We start from the raw sequence: 22,313 nt of genomic DNA, 5'->3' as shown, positions 1-22,313 counted from the left end.
CTGTAAAGTCACTGCGCAGAGTATGGCTGGTGGTTAAAATTTCATCTTATACCTATATTCGACACAAGTAGTAAGTACTTACAGACAAACTATGATACACATTTTGCCTGTATAGTGATACATAGTGAATAAATTAATACCTGATTTAAAAAATAAAACAAAAATAACAAATAGCATGTTATTTAATTCAGTAATCACTAATCAGTCTTAAACAATGAACATCATACTTTTAGATTAGACAACAAAATGTATATTTATACTGTGTTTCGACTTGAAAGATTTTACTGCTTTAAAACATAAGACAAACCTACCAACCAAATGTATAAAAAAAAAATGTTTTTTGTGATTATTATTTTCCTATAGGTTTCACGTAAATGTTTGTAAAAAGGAAATAATCTCCATAATATAAGCTATTAGTTGACACCTCGATGAATACAATCGGTTAAGTGGTTTTCGAGATACACCGCCAAAAAGAATAGGTCCGGACGCCATCTTTGTGACGTCATTACTATCCCCTCCCACCATTTTTCCGCTTTACTACCGCATGTACGGTGATCAGGAGAAACGCCCGAACACATTGATACCGGTTGTGGGTAAGGCCGAGCTGAGTCAATTAAATCTGGCCTCGGAGCGGCTTGGGGACTACTAATAGTAAAAGTTGTTCAGTATGACCTATAAAGTCGCTGCGCAGAGTATGACTGGTGGTTAAAAGTTCACCCTGTATAAAATTTTTAAGTAAAAAGAAATATGTACCTACCTATGATTAAGACGAAAAAAGAGACTAAACGTCGAAGTAAGGTAACATTATTGTGTCTGGTTTTTATAATTGTCATTATAATTTCAGTAATTAAAACCGATACTCTATAAATTCCATTCAATACGTATCGTAACAGTCACCACAGTTTCGACCGGTAAAAGCCAGTTATCGTTACCCATGCGCAAATAAATGAGTGTAGCTTCATTGTTTATTACTCGATCTGTATGTTTTAAGGCTCATTATATTCCTTGATAATGAAGCAATATGTTTTATATTAAACAAAATTTGCGAAATGCTAATATTTACGGAGATTTTTACAAAATTAAAAAAAATAATTTTATAAAAAAACTGTTTTTGTGATTATTTTTTTTCCTATAGGTTTCACGTAAATGTTTGTAGAAAAGGAAATAATCTCCATAATATAAGCTATTATTTGACACCTCGATGATTAAAATCGGTTAAGTGGTTTTCGAGATACACCGCCAAAAAGAATAGGTCCGGCCGCCATCTTTGTGACGTCATTACTATCCCCTCCACCATTTTTCCGCTTTACTACCGCATGTACGGTGATCAGGAGAACTGTCCGAACACATTGATACCGGTTGTGGGTAAGGCCGAGCCGAGTCAATTAAATCGTGTTTCTAGAGGGCTTTTGAGATTTGGCGACCGTACTACTATACGAAACCATATTATAGGCGGTTTTATCACACTGCTCCGCACTTCGGAGCGGCGTCCGGAGTTGCGGTTTTTAACTTTGTACTTAAGACTTAAATTGACCGGGATATAAACCCTTTTATATTGTTTTACAAACCACCACGGTTTATATCCCGGTCAATTTAAGTCTAGTGAAACTAACCGTGAATCATTCAAAACTGTTTTTGTACTGTAGAATCTTGATGAATCTTGATTTGTAGGGAAAAACCGCATGGTACAACACATGGCTCCACCTCTCCGTGCGAATCGCACGACGGTTCGCGCTTTTGGACGGAGATGCGATGCGGAAAGGGTACGCCACACTGAGCTCCGTATAGGGTTTGAAATCCGGATATCCGAAGTATCCACCCTATTGTAAGTGTCGTCGTCACTGATTTTGTTTGTGTATTATCGTGTCGGTTTCCCTTCTTCTGTTAAAAGGAAAATAACATGCGCTACTAAGTAATATTGATGTGATTTCGCTCAACTTTGGTCATTATTTGCAGCAACTAATAGGATTTCTAATTCTTTTATACTATATAACGGAATATCGCTGTAATGCAGACTGAAAGAATGAGGTAGATATTTAGAGCTAGTAATTTTACTACTTATATTGGAGGAATGTTATATTGCTCTCATAAGACATTATTTGTAGTTACAAAATGAGAAAAGTTTACGTATTATAGATTAAAGGGAAAGGGCTTACCACGAAAATCGATCAGAAGATCATTTATATTCTCTACCTTTAAAATAGGCTAGGTGACAAGTTTTTATTTATGGTATCAGACGATCAGGTTTGTTTTGAGGATCAAATGTCTATATGGGACATGGGACCCATTGCATTAAAGCAATACAAAAGTCAGAAATGATTAGACCCCGCTATCGGAGGTGCAAAATGGTAGCTGTCAATTTCGAGCCATTCTTAGGGATGGGTAAAAATTATTTTGAAATATTTGCTACATGTCGATAATTATAGCTATATGTCGATAAATTTCTTTACCATAATGATAGTCTAAGACTTTAATTAAACGTGTTTATTTTATAAAATAGGACTATATAATTACAAAATGAACATGTATTAAACATTTTTAATTTTTATAAATAAAAATCTTCAATCTTTCATCATTACTAAGAAATTATCGTTATCTTCATAGCGCAAACCATTCATAAATTAATTAAAAACAAAATTTAAATCTCTATTTTATTTCCACCAAAGGGGACACCGTATTCTTAATGAATGATCAGGTTTTTGAGATTCTGCAGTAATCTGGTGCAGTCACGATAAATATATACAACAATTAACTTAATATATTATAATCTTAGCCCTATTTATTTTTAGAAATATATGTCTCGTAATATATTACTAAAACTTTTTCTAAGTTAATGGGCGTTAGACTTCTTCTTCTGTAGCTGAAAATCCATTTTAAGAAGGAAAAGACTTTTCTACTTTGACAAAAGTAATGGACAAAAATTTACATTTGGCGTAATTTTGTACTGTATTCTTATCTTCATCATCTGTAAATTCGACACTTTTGCCATCCAACAAACTTGGTACGTTGTGTACTTATCAGTGTAAGTGGCCAGTAGTAACCTCTATTGTAAAGATTTATCTCAAGAACGTTTATGCACTGCCCTGCAACTCGAAACATAAGAAAAGTAAAATAAAATAGCGTTTTTGTTGTTCTAATAACGGTTTATATGTCTAATGTCAATGATTATCATGGATCCCAAAAAAAAACATGTTAAATTGTAGTCAAATAAATGATACTTATACATTAAAAAAAAAACAATTGTACAGAAAAATCAAGTATCGATATCGACATCATCAATATTTTTACCTCTCTCTAAGAACTTGACAGCTACCATTTATGATTTGACGACCGGTTTGGCCTAGTGGGTAGTGACCCTGCCTACGAAGCTGATGGTCCCGGGTTCAAATCCTGGTAAGGGCATGTATTTGTGTGATGAGCATGGATATTTGTTCCTGAGTCATGGGTGTTTTCTATGTATTTAAGTATTTATAAATATTTATATATTATATATATCGTTGTCTAGGTACCCTCAACACAAGCCTTATTGAGCTTACTGTGGGACTTAGTCAATTTGTGTAATAATGTCCTATAATATTTATGATAGTCAAAGTTCGACATTTGTACGCTCCTAACCAAACGGCTAGCAATCGTGACGTCGTCGTATTGCTGAGGAGTATGGGAAACAAGGAACTTGCGATTTTGTCTGTGAAATATTGCGTTTATGTATACAGTTTTTTTTTCCTTTTTGGAAGTTAAACATATTTTAATTTTGAAACTTAAAGTATTTTTTTTAATCATTTCCATATATTATTGAAGTGTCAAATTTATTGTGATAAATAGCTCATTTCTATCTGTTCTAGATTTTGTTATAAAATTCAACATGGTGTCATCATCCCTATTGGAGTGTCAGAGATAAAGATACTCTTCTCATGATTGTCATGAAACAACCACGCCTACTCTGCAAAAAACCACTCGTGGAAGAATATACATAAATGATGAAGAATAAGAAAAGTGATTATTTGTATCAGCAGGTATCGAATTTTTACTAAGCCTTGAGACCCTCATAAATATGCATGAGAAGCATAAAAAATCTTTAGAATATATTTTTATTCCAATAAAATATATTTTAACGGTTTTATTGCCGACGGGCCACTTAAAGTCCGTTACTTTATTTTTGTTCCGAATTTATTATAAAAATTTAATGCCACTGTAATGTGCAAAATGGCAGAACGAAAGTTAATGCTCTTAAATTACATATTACTTTTTAAAATTTAAAAATAATCGCCATAAGAGTTACAAAAATGCATTAAGTCTCATTTTATCGATGTGATAAGTAGGTAATTATTTTTGGCTTGTTTTACCTTGAGAATGTTTTTCCTCATTGAATAACACAAAAAAAAAGATATGTAAAAAAATCTCCATGTTGTTTATTCGTATATTAAGCATACGTCAAAAGCAAATATTTAAAGTAAATTATTTATTTTAGTCGAGTTGACGTGAATTCAACGAATTTATGGACGCGCTGATGTGAAATTCTGTGGAATTATTATATTATTTATATTCAACGGTATAGGTATAAGCTTAATTTTTATGGACTTAACAAGTCTTTGCCCATCGTAAAAAATTCAAAGTTTCATTTTACTACATTTTTGTTGTTGTAGAGAAGACATGTCATTGTATCCTAATTTTAAAGGAGCCAAAACCGTATGGGAATGGATAGGTAAATATTAAAAAACTTGTAATCATATTCGTCGTTGGCGACAGGATGAAAAACATTTGATACAACTCACCCGGCGAATTAATCTTGTTAGGACAGTCATCTTCTGGGCGCAGTTTACCATCATAAAACGACGTAACTTTTTAAATACTAATGGCGTTACTCATAAACGCGTAACTGGCCTCAATAAACTATGAATCGTTTGTCTTTATCTGTCATTATGGCTTTTGTATTTGTAAGAAAGAGATAAAACATAATTTAATTAAATCAGGACCGTAAAGTTTTATGAATAAAGGGGTAAATCTTTCGACAAAACCTACCTGTCGAAAAGTTGGTACATCTCCTTAGGGGCTCTCCACACAAAAGGTCTACTTTGTCGGGGACATGACGCGTATGGCAGCTACCTTAACCTAACCTAACCTGCAGAAATCTGTATTATATACCGTTGAGTTTAAAGCTAAGTTATCAAACGTTATCATACCAAATATCGGTTTCTTAAGTGTCACGTACCCGACACTGTTTGGAAAGCCTTAGACTAAACGTGTACCTGTGGCAACCAGATTATAACACAAAAGAACGTTTGACACAACTCATCCCTCACCCGGCGAATTAACCTTGTTAGGGCATCATCTCCTCAGCTTAAAACTGTCGACCTTTGACGGCAGGATTTTAAACAACAGAGAACATTTGACACATCTCACCCGGCGAATTAAGCTTATTAGGACGTTGGTCATTCTGGTCGTTTCAGAAGCGCACAGTCTTATCATCATCTCCTCAGCCTCAAACTGTCTACATTTGACGGCAGGAATTTAAATAACAGAACGTTTGACACAACTCACCCGGCGAATTAACCTTGTTAGGGCGTTCGTCAGTCTTGTCGTCTTGGAAGCGGACGGTCATCTTCTTCTTGGCGCGCAGCTTGTCGTCGTCGGGCGACAGGATGGAGGTGCGCTTCTTCGGCCTGTCGTCGTCCTGCTTGTCGGGGGTAGACGTCGCGGCGGCTGGGGAAAGATGGCTCGTTAGACCAAATAATGTGGAAGATTTTGAAACTGGCAAAGAAATATATCAAAGCCCTTCACCCTATCCTGAGATAATTCATCACCATCTTTAGAAGAAATAGGTTTAGAAATAGCGAAGATATCGCAAAAAATAGATTCCATCAATAACATTTTCATGTAAAATGTTGCCAAGACCAATCCACAACATAAGGCTCGCACTGTCAAAAAGTTATCAGATCTCTTGTAGAGCCAAGCTTCTAACTCTACAAGCCCTAACTACACAAACTCTACACCTTTGTAAAAATATATGGCTTGGCCTTTTAGCTACCGTGACATGGGCGTAAGATGAAAAAAATATTCACTATTAATTATATTTTATAATACAATACTTCTTGTAGTAAACGAACACATCCTTCGGCCAAAACTCGTCCTTGTTGAAGGTTCAGTCGGAACGCTCACCACAAACGAATTAAATTTCGCATTGTGTCGAGATTCCAACTTCGCGACTCTCAGGATCAACCCAGACTTAGCTTTCACATATTTTACGATGTCATCAATCATGAGTTATTTGTATAATATGGTATGCTTGTAAATTTAAAAATAATTTTTCCAGTTAAATATAAACCAGCCTACTGGTGTCGAGTGATTGATAAAGTTACGTTGTAAGTTGTAACATTAAACCAAATCACTTCCACGAAATATGCAAGTAGCTTCTGCGACATACCAAGACGTCTCTAGAAGGTTAGTAATAATCTAATCTTTAGTTACGAAACAATTAACATCTTACGTATCTACGATTACATAAGAAGTGACAACGTTTCCATCTTCACCCCTTAGATCGTTGGCAGTCCTCAACTTGTGTGTGTGTGTGTTCTACCGCTTGTACAATGGGCTGTGCTCTAAAGAATTGTTTGACATGATGCCAACGGCCACTTTCTATCACCGCACCGCTCGCCGTCGGCAGAGTGTTCATCCTCATACCCTAGAGCCTCAATGGTCGCGCACTGGTGCGGTTTAAGAGGAATTTCTTCCCGCAGACTCTCCGGCTGTGGAATGAGCTCCCTGTCGAGGTTTTCCCGAGGGTATACAGTATGGGGTTCTTCAAAAAAGGAGTATACAGGTTTTTAAAGGGTCGGCAACGCGCATGTAACACCTCTAGAGTTGCAGGCGTCCATAGGCTACGGTGACTGCTTACCATCAGGCGGGCCGTATGCTTGTTTGCCACCGACGTGGTATGTGTGTATATATATATATATATATATATATTTCTGGAGAAACTTCGTGCCTCGCTTGCGGTATTTTCAGATTGATACGACCTTCAAGAAAAGAGCTGTAGGCTGGTGATATTTCCCTCGCCCCTGGACACAAGCCATTTCTAAAACAGCCGCGTATGCATTCGATTAAGGTTACTCACCGTGTTCCAGCTCGGTCTGTATGCTGGCCACCACCCTCTCGTTGCCCCTGGTCGCATGCCTCGCCTCTTCCATCTCTCTAGCAGCAGCGGCGAGTATGTTGTTGACCGCCGTATGCGTGCCAGGGTTGTCGTCGCGGCGGCGGCGCCGGATCTCTTCCGAACGCATCATGGATTGTTGATACATGTGGATCTGGGGAAGAAAGAAAGTGTTAATGGATATTTCGTCCTTTTTTCCTTGGGAATACCCGCTTCTTGAAGAACACCATGTCGTAGCGCAAAGGAAATTACCTTAGGAGAAGGAAATACCTCAATGTCAACAATAACGTCCTTATTGAAACGCGTATTCTATTTGTAACTGGCATAATGGCATGTTCATATTATTAGGAGTCATCCATAAATTACTTTACACGAATTTCATGATTTTTGACCCTTCCATCCTTGTCACATCTGGTCACATGTGGCAAACCCCTCCCCGCCTGGTGTGACGTCACATATTTGGCAATTTTGTTTTTAACGAAATCGTCAATTCCGGTTAGATATCCGATCCGATTACTTATATGATCATATCAAAAACTAGTTATTTACTGTACATCAACTAAAAAACAACAAAACAATTTTCGGTTACAAATGAAGTTAAAGTTACGTCACAAAGTTTGTGATTCCCCCCTCCCCCATGTCACAACATGTCACATTTTCATCACCCCTTCCCTCCCCCTAAACGTGTGTTGTAATTAATGGATGACCCCGTATAATGTAAAAGCAATATTTACAATATTTAAATTTACTGAGCTAACAAGTTATTGATAATCACTTGTGCCTGTCATTTTGATATTTTTGCTTGTTACCAAGAGGGCATAATTAAAGAGGTTTCCTAAGTTTTATATAAAAAGGAGTATACATTTACGTGATTTCAAAATGCAAAAATGTGACAGATAACCTGTTTTTTGGACTTGAAAGCTTTTAATTTATTCATAACAATATGTGCTTATGCTTAGCATCCACAAACGGTAGATAAAATAGTACATTACGATACAAGTGCGAAAAATAGGAAATTCGAAACGAGTGGCGATAAATTAAAACACGACCGAAGGGAGTGTTTTAAATCGACACGAGTTACGAATTACGTATTCGCACATGTATCGTACAACGTTTTACAGTACATATGGCCCTTTAAATGTTCGACACAGTAACGTAATATGCTAATTTTCGCACTAGTGCTATAAAGTAGCACCATATGTACTGTAAAATGTTTTTTGGCAAGTTTTACTTTAAACAAATCACAAAACATATTTTCTAAATAAACAAATAAATAAATATTATAGGGACATTCTTACACAAATTGACTAAGATCCATGGTATGCTCAAGAAGGTTTGTGCTGTGGGTATATATATATATACAAATACTTAAATACATACAAAACGCCCATATTACACTCATATTATATGAGAATAATGTTTTATTTAAATAAGTAATTCACACCTATCTTTAAATAATAGTTAACCTATATGAATGGTCTGTCAATAAAACTAACATATAACATTACAAGTACTAATAAACCCACCCTTAATTTCCCTAATTGCATTTATTTAAGTTGTTTATGACGAACTAACACGAAAATCAATTAATTACATACATTGTAATGACACCGGTTTCTAAGAACTATATAGTGTAAAAATATATTCCTACAAGCGGTCATATGATGGTACTGGTTTATGTGTTCTAATGACAGGACAGTTTCCTCTTTCTATCAAGCGGTGTTAAAAAGCGACGTTTGCTTTATCACGATTTACAAAATAACTGCATGAGATATTATATGGTGATAAAAAAGTAAAACGAAAATAGTCGTATTTTTAAGTCACACGAACCTAGCCTCCGCAATAAAATCTAAGTTACACTAAAACGACATTATGAAATACACAAACATTGTAAAACTCTCCCTAGTACTTACGATCCTCGGACCAAACAATGGTAAGGGCATTTATTTGTGTAATGAGCATAGATATTTGTTTCTGAGTCATGGGTGTTTTCTAAGTATTAAGTATTTATATATATCGTTGTCTAAGTACCCACAACACAAGCCTTACTGTGGGACTTCCGCTTGTATAATGGGCAGTGCTCTGAGGAATTGTTTGACATGATGCCAACGGCCACTTTCTATCACCGCACCGCTCGCCGTCGGCAGGGAGTTCATCCTCACACCTTAGACCCTAAATGGTCGCGTACTGTGCGGTTCAAGAGGAATTTCCTCCCGCGGACGCTCTGGCTGTGGAATGAGCTCCCTTCCGAGGTTTTCCCGAGGGTCTACAGTATGGGGTTCTTCAAAAAAGGAGTGTACAGGTTTTTAAAGGGTCGGCAACGCGCATGTAACACCTCTGGAGTTGCGGGCGTCCATAGGCTGCGGTGACTGCTTACCATCAGGCAGGCCGTATGCTTGTTTGCCACCGTCGTGGTATATAAAAAAAAAAGTCAATTTGTATAATGTCAGTGTCCTAAGTAAGTAAGTGTTTTATTTGTAAATATAGGTAGAATGACATTGGTGGTCAGTTTATATATGTACAGTTTCACTATATTTTGCCAAACGGCGTACAAAAACATTAAACTTAATACTAGAAAAAAAACTATCATACTCACAGAGTACGAGTAATTATGTAATCCTACTTACAGCTATGACAATTCAATAATAATCCTATAATATTTATTTAAGTTATTTATTTGAGTTTTGAAAAAGTTGCATATGTCTAGAAGAATAATACGAGTGAAATAAAAAATAACGTTAAATTGAAGAGGTAGAACCTTGCCGGACACCTCTTTTTACCGTGTAACTAACAGTGTATGGAATGGACCAAGGTCTGAAAAAACGCTTTTTTTATTATTAGCAATTTTGGGTATTCAATGTTTTCTCTCCTTTGCAGTATTTTCTTATCACTCGTCCCATTCCAGCAAGGGGGCGTCCACAAATTACGTAACGCAAAATTCCTAATTTTTTTGACCCCCCCCCCTCCCCTCATATAACAGGACCGTCACGCTTATCTGGGACCCCCCCCCCCCTTCAATTCCGTTACGTAACAAGTGCTTTGTAAAAATCTTTAGGTTAATATTAAGAAAGACAGGTGGTAGTAGTTGGTTCCATTTCTTAATACATTGTATTAAAGGTAAATCAGAATCGCTTTCACAATCGCTATCGGCTTCGGCGGCGATCCCATCTTCTGTGGCTAATATTTTATAATAATACATAAAAAAACAATTTTTTTTTTATGTGTTATTATAAAATCGTGCGTGACGTAACGCAAACCTTAACCCCCCCCCCTCCCCAACGTAACAGGACCGTAACGCTTGGCCTGACCCCCCCCCCCCTCCAATTTGCGTTACGTAATTTGTGGACGCCCCCCAAGGGACATTTGTTTTATGTGAGGTAATGTGCAACATTCTAGGTTAAGTAGTACATTTACAATTTCCAGGGGCTTCCCCTACTCTCATCCATATTCAACCTTAAGCTTACTCATCCATATTTCATCTCGTATATGTTTAAATTACCTTTCTTTTACGGACGTTTTGATGATACAAAAATACGTTAAGGTAGATCTGATGACAGTATTATTTTAGTGTAATAGGTACTCTAGCAAAAGTAAGATTGAGATTTTTTAATCGTAATTCAATAGCGCAGTTCTTCGTGAATTTCTCGTCACCGACGATTCGGTTGTGATATAAACTCCCTCTACCGAGGTTTTCTCAGGATAATACAGTACCTATTGCTACAGGTAGTTTCTCTGAAAATCGACTTAATGTCAATGTATGTATTTTTATGAATTCTTAAAAACTGACCCTTCTCGTCACATATTACCGGGGACGCACGCTTGCGACTTTATTATTAAAAGGCAAGATGAGACGACGTGCTAATAGAAACCAATACTTGTTATTTAGATATTACGTAACAAAAGGTGTACAGCTTCCGTTGAAGCGAAAATGTAAAATTTATACATTTAGTCGTTACTAAATCTATAAATTTTACATTTTTGCTCTAAAATCTTAATGCGGTAATTTCTGACCTATTGTGAATATTGTGATCACCAGATATCCAGCTACTACGGTTTCTCGGTCAAGGCTTGCAGCTGTTTGAATCATCGTAATTGTGATATCAAGAAACTTTAATTCCTTCGGGCGTAATATTTTGCCCATTGCTTACAAATAAATATTATATATGCATTTAGTTTAGTATAGGTACACTATTAGTCTTTTATGTAGGTATACCTCATATGCAATTTAAATGCAAAGACTTAGCAAATTGAAATAAACGACGGGCCTCGCCAACTGGCTGGTTCATATCGATCTAGCCGATTGCACTTAACGACTCATAAAAACACTTCAAATTACAGAGTACGATTTTAATGTGACGTAATTGCAAACATTAAAAACGTGATATTGCTTAAATAAAGGTATCAAAGAAAAATATACTTATCTAGTACTAGCAGCCGCTGGTATAGTGTGCGGTTATAGATTTGTTAAGATATGTAAGCAAAAAAAGATCTTATTGAAAAGGTGTAACTTCTCTTGTGGCTCAGCCTACTTGTTATTAATATTTTTAAATTTTAAATATCTGAACGTGGACTTATCTAAATAACATATTTATCTTGAATTTTACAATTTGTTTTTAATACCGCGATAATAAGCCGTGTGCCTACTTTATAAATGTTTGAATAACAAATATGTTAAAGTTTTTTGTAAATTAGCATATAACATCGATTTATAAAAAAAAACATTATACTCGAAAAAAATATATCATTGTTCTTTGAATATCTCAAGCTCTTCATATATTAAAATAAGAAATGTCTGTAGCCTTCCTCATAAAAATGAGGCTTGGATATCGTAAATGCGCAATAAATATCGATTTTAATATGACTACGAGCAGTTACCTACGTCACATATTAATATTACCAGTAAAAATAAGGATATTTTAAACATTTTACATTTATTTAATATTTATAATTATTGACAGATGTCACATGTCAAAAACCCCCCAACAGCAAACATGTTTTTCTGTCAGACGGATCTATTGAATTCGAAAATAAAATTAACTTGACATTTCTTGGGTCGACAGCTTTAATAAAAAAGAACCGCCTCTTAAGACGAAACATAATGAAAATACATTGAGTTGTTATAACTATATATAGAGATGTCATACCTAACAATGAAATTGTCGCAATTTGCAACCTATACAACGCGACCACAACGTCGTGTGTGCCGCAAAACTCAAGGCGCTTACGCGTTTTGGTCTCGAGATTCACGTTCCGCTTCTATGGTTTGTTGTCAAAACAACAATAACTCATGGCGCAAAATACTGGTTCTCTGTGCCGGTATTTATGAAATAAATATCAGGTCTATAACAACGAAAATCTTTGCAAATTTCGAGCAACTATCTCGACTTAATGGAGTAAAAGAGAAAGATGCTCGTGCGAACTTCGATGTTCGCTGGAGTCCCTCAGCACCAGCATATTAAAAAACCCATTGGGCGTTCAAAGGGCAACTGTAATTAAGTGTTAATGGTTAGAGCAAGAACAAATTTTAGTGTTAATCATTGGTCAATATTATATTTATTTAAAAGTTGCCTCGTACGCGAATCCGCGTTCCGGCATTCGAGGATTTGCGTAATATAAACTTTTTCTTTTTTATAATTTTATTCAAGTAGCTGGCTTGTAGCCAACTTAAACCTTGTGTTTAATTTTTTTTATTTTATTTTCTATGCAATAAAAATAGGTTCAAGACGATTTTTCTCCGAATCGCTGAAAAAAATTACCAACATTTTTTACACCTCTGACAGAACACGTGAAAATAGTAAAATAGCAAGTGACACTTTGGTGTGACATGTTGTTTTGTGACATCTTGTGTGTATTAGTGATATATTTGAAAAATATCCGCGAATACCTAACTAATTATACCCATATGGTCAAAACAAAATTTGTTTAAAAAGTAAGTACTCACAAAATTTTAATTAAACAAAAAAACAACCTTGCCTTCTAATTAGATTTAACCGTCGTCGACAGCATTAGCAAAGGGTTTTTTATCACGTAAAATTCCGCAAATGAATGAAATAAAAAATCGATCTTAAAAACGACACGTCATTTGTCTATGGAAAAAAATATTGAGTTCATTATGCGTGACGTCATTAGGCGCTAGTTCATAACTAAGCAGCATGATTGAGCTATTTGTTTTAAAATGTGTGGGCAGCTTGCGAGGTTGCAATACAGAAGACTTTCTAGGCATTAAAGTGCACAATAGGCACGAGGGATACAGACTTTATGTTTTTTTTTTTTTTGACGGAGGTACGAAATGTAACTCGCGTACTTTACCGTTGGGCGTTGATAAACAATACAATAACAGTAAAAACATGCACTTGTTAGGCCGATAGATCTAGCCAATAAATAGGAACGGTACCGCACGCAATTTCATTGAATATGACAAGATAACTGTGGGATTGAAATAGTTTCACAGGCTCGATTGAGCAAAAAAAATAATCAAACTAACTAATCCATATTCTAGTTCTTGTTTTTTATACCTAATTTCTAGTGAATATACAAGTATATTTCTCGATATAAGTGCATTTTCTTTCTGTGATACCTAATTTATCTATAATACCATGCAAATTAGTGAGTACGATATGTGTGTCGTCTAATTAGTAGGTGCAAATGTTCAGTTCTAAGTTCAAATGTCGAAGGTATAAATAATTGCACCGGTTCTTTCACCTTTCACTTGTTTAATTGTCTAGAACCTCCGGCCAGATACATTGTTTGACTCGTAATCAGACTTCAACAAAGAAGGTTCTATATTTGATTGTTGTTAAAAAAAGAATAGAGCGCGTTTTTTCTAGGTAATGACGTAAATAATTTGCAAAAATATAATTTTAAACATATGTTTCCTTTTTATAAAAATAAATGCATTTATTTGCTTAAGTTTTCGTTTGACCCACGCCTGACCTGCTCTTATGTGATGACAGGCGAAGGCGGAATATGTGCATATTTACACAGAAGTTGCACATAATATACAAATAATATTTTGGGACTTAATAATTCTGAATAGCCGTATAATTATTTCAAGACTATGCGCCGGCGCCTTTATGCCAAAAATTGTTGCGCCACTTTCGTTTCATATACGAAAGAGATGCAACACAATTATTTGGGAAATACAGCCGCGTGTGTTGCTGGCATTAAATCACTTAACCTACGCGCGAAGTTGTGATCAGCCAGTAACAATATAGTTATTTAGTCAATCAATAGATCAACTCAACGCCATTGTGCAATATATTAGTCACACCCAGACCCCACCTTAGCCGTGTATGCTCAAAATTTATATATGACGTTTTATCGACCTACTGAGAAAATAATTCATTAAGTTCATTAGTAGCACATAAATAATAAATGTAGATTATAATTAATAATAGAAAGTATTTAAAATATATTTTTAGCCAGCTTATGCTGCATAATCGCAATTGTCAGCCACTAGATGGTAAAAAAACTTTTTCAATCATATTTAAAATAGTACATTACGATACAAGTGCGAAAAATAGGAAATTCGAAACGAGTGGCGATAAATTAAAACACGACCGAAGGGAGTGTTTTAAATCGACACGAGTTGCGAATTACCTATTCGCACATGTATCGTACAACGTTTTACAGTACATATGGCCCTTTAAATGTTCGACACAGTAACGTAATATGCTACTTCTCGCACTAGTGCTATAAAGTAGCCCCATATGTACTGTAAATGCCTTTATTGCTGCGCTTTTATGCTGTGGTATTTGCTTCCTATCCAATGATATAATGAAACACACCCAACTTGCCACTAGGAAAGGCGCGAAATTCAAATTTTCGAAGGGAATCACCTCTTTAGGCCGATTTTTTTTTATTTGCGGCCTTTTGCTACAGTCAAGGTTGCTGTGTCAGATTATATTTTATAAATTTACTTTTCTTGTAAAATAAATTGGTATTTAGGTTCTTTATAATTAAAATAAACATATTTTCATATTTGATTTTATGCATTCCAACAAGTAAAAGATCGCAAGCGAATTTTATTTGTGAGACGAGGCCATTCATAATTAATTTAAAAGTTTGCCCTTTTAATGGAGACCTTTTCGATAAGGCAATTTTAAATAAAACAGGTACGGGTTGATAAATATTCATATTTAACATTTTATCTCTATACCTACTTATTTTATAAGTGATGCAAAACGTTATGTACTTATCTAATTTGCATGTACGTACTTGTAAATACGCCTGAGGACTTGACTATGTTACATAAAACTATTACAGTGGAACCTCGACGGAATATATCTCAGCAGAAATAGCAAAAACACATGTTAACGAGTTTTGGTCTTATAGAAGGTATCGCATCAACTTTTTTTATAAGTTCCTGTATAAAACTGCGAAATTAGTGTAGTTTTTTTGATAACTCGTAAAACATTGTAACTATAATATAAGGCCCAACGGATCCGACATGTATCATTGATAGACTCCTTTTAAATATGTAGATAAAAAAAGTTCTTTTATTATAATAATTTCGAATTGGAGTGACAAGCAATTCAACCGATATAAACACGTGTAAGTCGCAGTTTTAGTGTTTTCTTAGAGTTACAGACGTGTTATACATAAACAATTATAGAAATAAAGGCGATAAATCAATAGACACCTATGTCTATTTTTTAAATACACAATCATAATATCTTAAATTATTTTCTTAATTAGGCAGGTAAAAATATACTTGATTAGCAAGTACTTAATTAGGGAATTAAGAACAAACAAAAAAGTCTTAATTCCATCCTACGTATTACTGTTAACTACTGTAGGATTTATCGTTTCCATTTTCAGTGTTAAACAGCTTAATTCGACGGCAGGAATCTATTTTTAACCTCGAAGCACGGGGCGTGTTTGTAGTAACATAAACCCCAGGCCCATTTTACGAACTCAAGCATTATTTTAAATAAACGGGACGTAATCGCATATCCATTTTATTTATATCGTCGTAAAAATATGGCTGTAACTGCGAGACTACTACAATTAAAATAATGTATAAAAATCACAATGTGTCCCGATTATTAATATTATTACACTTATCAATTTAAACCATTGGAACAAATTATTTGAAGTAGTGTAATTTACGGCATAATATTACGTAAAAATGACAAAAAAAATGTGGTTCTGTATAAAATTATAAAATGTAGGGTTTTATGCCTTATTTAATTTATATCAAGAAAATCGTTTTAAAATATAATAATTATAGGTACTTTTAATTTTCCAAAAGCTTCCTCAAGTGATTCAACTCATTCAACGCGTGACGAGAATTTAAGTAAACATAGGTAGGTAACATTTTGGCGTGACTAATCTTTTTCTTCATCAATAAATACATGATAAGCTGAAGTTAGTATTATAATTAGTAGGGGCATCACCCTTTCCTTCTAGATTCATGGCCCCATAATAGGCATCGATACTCCATAAAATCACACTCATATTCAAAGTATAGGTACCTACCTAAACGCAAACTTTGACGGGCGTACTATCAGATATTTTCGCCATTTATTTATTAGGTAGGTATGTATGCACGTAAAGGGTTTTTACCGTTCAATTTATCCTTATTTTATTGCAGCCACAATCTTTTTACCAAGTTGAGTGATTTAAAAGTGACCACGGTTTTTTGGTAATTTTTTCCTTTTTTTTGTCCACAGACAAGAATACTAATAAGTAGGGATTGCAATCCGGTCCGGCGGATCCGGTAATCCGGCCGGATCCGGTATAATAAAAAAACGCCTAAATACAGTACGCGCTGTGCGTTACAGATGAAGAAAAGGCAACGGATACGAGGTATGAATGAAGTTGAACAGAACAAAAAACGAATGAAAAAGTTTAAATTTAGTAAGATATAAATATTTTATTATGACGATGACTGGGAACAGAAGAGGATTTCTTCTTCTTTCATGTTGGTGGCACGATAATTATGACGATTACATAATAAATACTGTAATAGAAGGAAAAATGAAAGGATGGAGATGCCATGGAAGACATTTGTAATTTATGCTAAAGAGAAGGTTCATGTCGTGTCATAATGTTGTGATAGGAGATTAACCGACTACAGTTGGGCTCATCAATATGTGTGAATGAAGAATATATGATAATATTGATAATCTTTAGTTTTCTCCGATATATGTATATATATGATAAAATATAGATTCTTTTCTATTCAAATTTAAGAGAGAATCTTTTGTCAATTTTACAATTTCATCCAATCTTATGCAATTTCCTTCATCTCCTGGTACATGCTACTCTCCGTCCAGCCAATTCTTTATTTGATCTATGTAACTTTCCCTTTCCGCGATGGTTTTCAATCCTACATTCGCATGAGATCGTCGTGTCGTGTGTTGTTCCTTATAATTTGACCACTATACTTTTCCATAAATTAAAAAAAGTACAATTTTTTTAAGTCATACAGTGTACTACTTTTTCGGACAAATAAATTAGAGCAAGATAATACTAGAGCGCATTTAATATCATAATTGGTTAAAAGTAAAATATCTTCGTTAAAAGTAATAAATAAAAGTAAGCGTAGGAGTTGAAAATAGAGTTCCGGTTACTGTGGTTATAATATTAGCGGAAAATCGTTGAGCATTAGACTTTTTGTTTGCCGCGATATCTATTGTCGAGTAGCAGTCCTGAGAGTTCCGCTACTCGATGCTAGATGTTGACTACGAAAATAATAAGCGTTTTGGTACCAAAACTGATGTATGGAGTGAGCAATCTATGTAATTCTTATTTCTCTATGCTAGAATGGATGTCAACGTAAGAGTTTGTGAGGAAAGAGAAGAGTCGTGGAATGTATGGGGCCCAATACATTCCACGACTCTCCTCTTTCCGAACAGACTCTACAAAAAATTCAATCAAAGAACAGTTACGAAAACTTGTCCTTTCAAGGAGCTCCAATTCCCACCCCACATCCGATCATCAGGCTTTGGAAACTAAGCAAATTTATAATTGTAAACAAAAATTTGAGCACTTTTGAATGGTTAAATATAATAAATTACCGATTTAAAATTTTTGTTTTTAAAGTGATATTGACATTGTGACAGTTTTTACTACCAAGTTCTATTTTATTGTTAAGAAGTTATTTATTAACTTCAAATTATAGATTTACCTCTAGGAATAGGTATTACGCAAAAAACTAGAAAAATATGTCATTTAATTAACTTTTATATCCCTATACCAAACCGGATTCGGTCCGGCCGGATCCGGCCGGACTATGGCCAAAATCCGGCCGGATCCGGCCGGATTGAAAACCAATCCGGTTTGCAATCCCTACTAATAAGTATGATTTTAGGTAATAATAATTTTTAATTAAAACAAATTGTTACACTGTCAAGGGTCCGAAAGACCGGCTGTGACAATTAAACAAATAAACTACCTATAATAATAAAAGAGTCTTGCTTGAATAAAACTTAAACACATTTACTTGACTTGATAGTCTTTTTTTGTGACGTGACGTGACTTAACTTTCCTTGTAACAGTTATAACATTCCATCGGAGATGCCAATAGATCATAATTATGATAAATAAATATTATAGGGACTTTCTTACACAAATTGACTAAGTCCCACGATAAGCCAAGATGGCTTGTGTTGTACAACAATATATATAATATACAAATACTTAAATACACAGAAAACATCCAACAACATGACTCTGAAATATCTATGTTCATCACACAAATAAATGCCCTTATTCAAACCCAGGACCATCAACTTCATAGGCAGGGTCAATACCCACTATGCCAAACCGGTCGTCAAACCGAACATTATGATTACTTATAACCAACCAAGTCGATTTTAGTCAAATAATATCACTTTTCTATCATTTTATGATTTTCAAAATAAAATATGAAATTACATTTGAATATTTAAACCTCCCAGATAATATTTTAATGAAAACTAAAGTCATGCAACTAATTAACAAAATTGTAATTTTACTTTGACTGCACTGCTATAATTATATGCAAATTTTAATTACCCTCACCTAATTGGTTTGATGTAATTATTGTAATAGTTATTATCTTATTTAAAAAAGTACAATTATCTAAGATAGAAAACGTGTATACAATACAATGTTACATGTTTCAAATGTGTGCTCTAATTTGACTTTATTAATCTTAATTTTACAAATGATTATTTTTAAATCCTCTTAATATATATATATATATATTTTTTTTTTTTTTTCTCCTATTTTAATATTACGTTTTAAAATTCACAAAGACTGTAATTACAAATAAATAAATTTATTATTTAATTTGATTTAAGAAGTTCACAGCAAAAATTTCATTAAATTAAATGTAACCCCCCAATAACTATTATTTATTGACTGAGAAGATTAGATAACTGACTAAATTAAAATAAGAAAATAACCATTTTGTAATAAATAATGATATTAAGTAGAAACTTAGATAAATTAGTAAAGGAAGTATTGTCTAAAAGTTATGCTTTTTTCAGTTTCACATGGCTACAAAGCCATTCCATATTGTTAAAATATTATTTGTTCAATTGTTAGAATTAGAACAAGCTGGTTACTACAATAAATTATTAACTAAGTTTGACCTTCAAGTTGATAATACTTTATTTTAAGATTAAGTTTTGTTTAATAAATACCTACCGACATAAAAAAATATTGCAAAGATTATCAAGGCTAAGGTTAAGGAAACATTTCAGTTTCATTCATTTGAAATTAAGAATTTAATTTTTAAAACAAGCCATAGATATCTATTCTCATACTACTTTCCAACTGAAAACATTTAAATCACTATAATTAGCAATAAAATCAAAATTGGAAATATTACCTCACCTACCTACATGTAATAGGAACATTTTAATCATTTATAAAATGTCAATAAGGACATCACCATTATTATATTTGATATCTTACTTACTTAGAATTTCGAAACTACCTTGCTTTTATTATAATTAATTAATTAAACCTTGGAAAAGCATAATTGACTAGAAACCATAAATAGAGGTAACTCTGCACAGACTTTGCAGTGACAATGTATTGAAGTGTCAGCATAAGTATCAAATTTATATGAAAATATGAAGTTTATTATGACCCTACAACACTTTGTCACATCAAAGTTAGTGCGAAGTTAGCTTGGTTTGACTATATGCAAAATAAGGATCTTACCTGCTTAAGCCGTTCAACATCAGTACGGGCCTGGGTGAATGCTTGTGGTTGTGGCTGAGGCACTTGGGTCTGTGAGTATGTCGGATACTCCAAGTTCACATTCAATAGCTGTGCAGCATTGTCCCGAGCCTCATATGCCAGTCCTCTTATCTCCAGCTCGGAGGCTGTGTGCATGAGGGACTGTAGATCCAATTCTTGGACGTCCACTGATCCTTTGTACATGAACTCCACCAGCAGGTTGATCTCCGAGAATGGAATCCCTTTGAGGATAACAATTGGATGCTGGCATGGATTGTCCCTAGAGCAAAATAACATGTTACCGTCTCGTTTTATGCATGGTGGTTTATTTAAATATTTTACTCAATTTATAAATAACGAAAAACAGCAATAAAATTAATCATTAATATAAACTTGTTTTTCTTGTGTGAGTACCCAAATATTATCACGAAATTTATCACAAAATTACTTAGTAAATATAATTATTTTATTGCTTATCATAAGATAACTCACATTTACATTCATGCAGATATTCAAACATTTATGTAACTAAAATCTTCAACACATAATTCTAAAAATAAATATGATGTAAAAATAAGTGACTAAAACATCTTGAAAGATTAGAATGAGTTCACAAAATTATATTTAATTGGCATGCTAGTGGCAAAATAGAGCTACTGTCTGAAAAAAATAATGATGTCATTGTGAGCAAATGAAACAGATTAAATTCTGAAATGAACATGGCATTTTTCGTTTGTAAAATTTAAATACGGAATGTTAAAAGTGTGGTTACCTGAAGATTTGTTCAAAGTAAGGGCTGCAGGCAGATAGAACAAGCTTGTGAGCCTTGAGCGTGCCATCCCGGCAGGACAGGGTCACGTCGGCCAGCGCCGACGACGAGTAGATGGTCGTGAAGAGCTGGCTCAGGTTCTGCAGGTGGTTGTTCCACTTGAGGTGGAACGTCTTGTCGCTCACCAGCCCCTGCATCTGGACACCACAAACACTCCAATCACGACACCGATAAATCACCACACGCACAATTTATTCCTACCAGCGTATGATGAATAAATCGACAGTAAACCGACTCTGCTGCGACCGCTACATAAAATTATAATTATTACAACTTATTTTTAGAACGATGCCCGTAAAAAACACTATACGTACGCGGTATGACAGTGTAATATATTGTAGGTACGCGCCGCCGAGGGAATTTATAGCTATATAAAATATCTTTTATATTTTATTCAACATGTATGGAATTTTTGACACAAATCAACACGTTACCGGTGTCTTACCTCGAATTCACACTTCCGACTTCCCGATTTTTCACAAATAACACCGACACATTTCACAAAATTAAATAAAATTATGTTACACAGAAAGCCGTGTCGTAAAATAACAGAGTGGGGCACGCCGTGGCCCCCTCCTTGCCCCGGCCCCCTCGCACACAATCAATATACGGAATATGAGAGCGCGGCGCGCCCCCTCGTCCCCCGCATGCTTTATTATACCGTAATTAATATACACAACTTTAATTTTGTAGACTACACGCACACATTCTAAGACGAATTATTATTATACTTTGATCTTGTAATAAAATTTAGTTTCTGGATACAAGAACACAAGATGTACTGTTTTGGAAAAAGTTTAATAAAAAAAAACAATTTGCATTGGCTTGAATAATTTCAGTAGAAGTGCAATAATACACCAAATGCTATTTATTCGTTTTATTACACATTTATTTAAAATATGACATGTATATATTTTTTAAAGATTAAAAACATATTACTATTTTTACTCGTTTGTATACATTTCAACCCAGCTTGGGCCCCTTCCTTAAATTACATCGTTAGTGGGAAGTATGTGTGTAAAAAAAGTACTTCAATCTCTTTTCACAGCGCGCACACATATAAAGACCTGAGAATAGGCGGATTGTTATTCTTCTTTTTATTAGATTCCATACATTCGTTTATATTATAGATCCATTCGAATGAGCAATGTTTTATTA

General features: G+C 34.5%; 1 protein-coding gene across 2 annotated transcripts in view; it reads right to left on the bottom strand.

Annotated features, from left to right (window-relative positions):
• The window catches only part of LOC133526434 (uncharacterized), a 45,648-nt gene extending 23,912 nt beyond the window's left edge, over positions 1-21,736 (bottom strand). The window contains exons 1-5 of one of the 2 annotated variants that reach the window (XM_061863063.1): positions 21,601-21,736; positions 21,099-21,292; positions 20,309-20,606; positions 7,112-7,301; positions 5,539-5,700 (exon numbers count right to left, since the gene is read on the bottom strand). In XM_061863063.1, coding sequence (XP_061719047.1) covers positions 5,539-5,700; positions 7,112-7,301; positions 20,309-20,606; positions 21,099-21,292 — 844 coding nt within the window. In that variant the 5' untranslated portion in view covers positions 21,601-21,736. Of the gene's footprint in view, positions 1-5,538; positions 5,701-7,111; positions 7,302-20,308; positions 20,607-21,098; positions 21,332-21,600 lie in introns of those variants that run through there. The other variant, XM_061863064.1, reaches the window with a different exon arrangement.
• Positions 21,737-22,313: the final 577 nt, after the last annotated feature.

This window comes from Cydia pomonella, chromosome 16 (assembly GCF_033807575.1).
Source record: "Cydia pomonella isolate Wapato2018A chromosome 16, ilCydPomo1, whole genome shotgun sequence".
NCBI classification, from domain to species: domain Eukaryota; kingdom Metazoa; phylum Arthropoda; class Insecta; order Lepidoptera; family Tortricidae; genus Cydia; species Cydia pomonella.
Note: the sequence above shows the minus strand (reverse complement) of the source record. Positions and strands in the feature narration are given on the sequence as shown.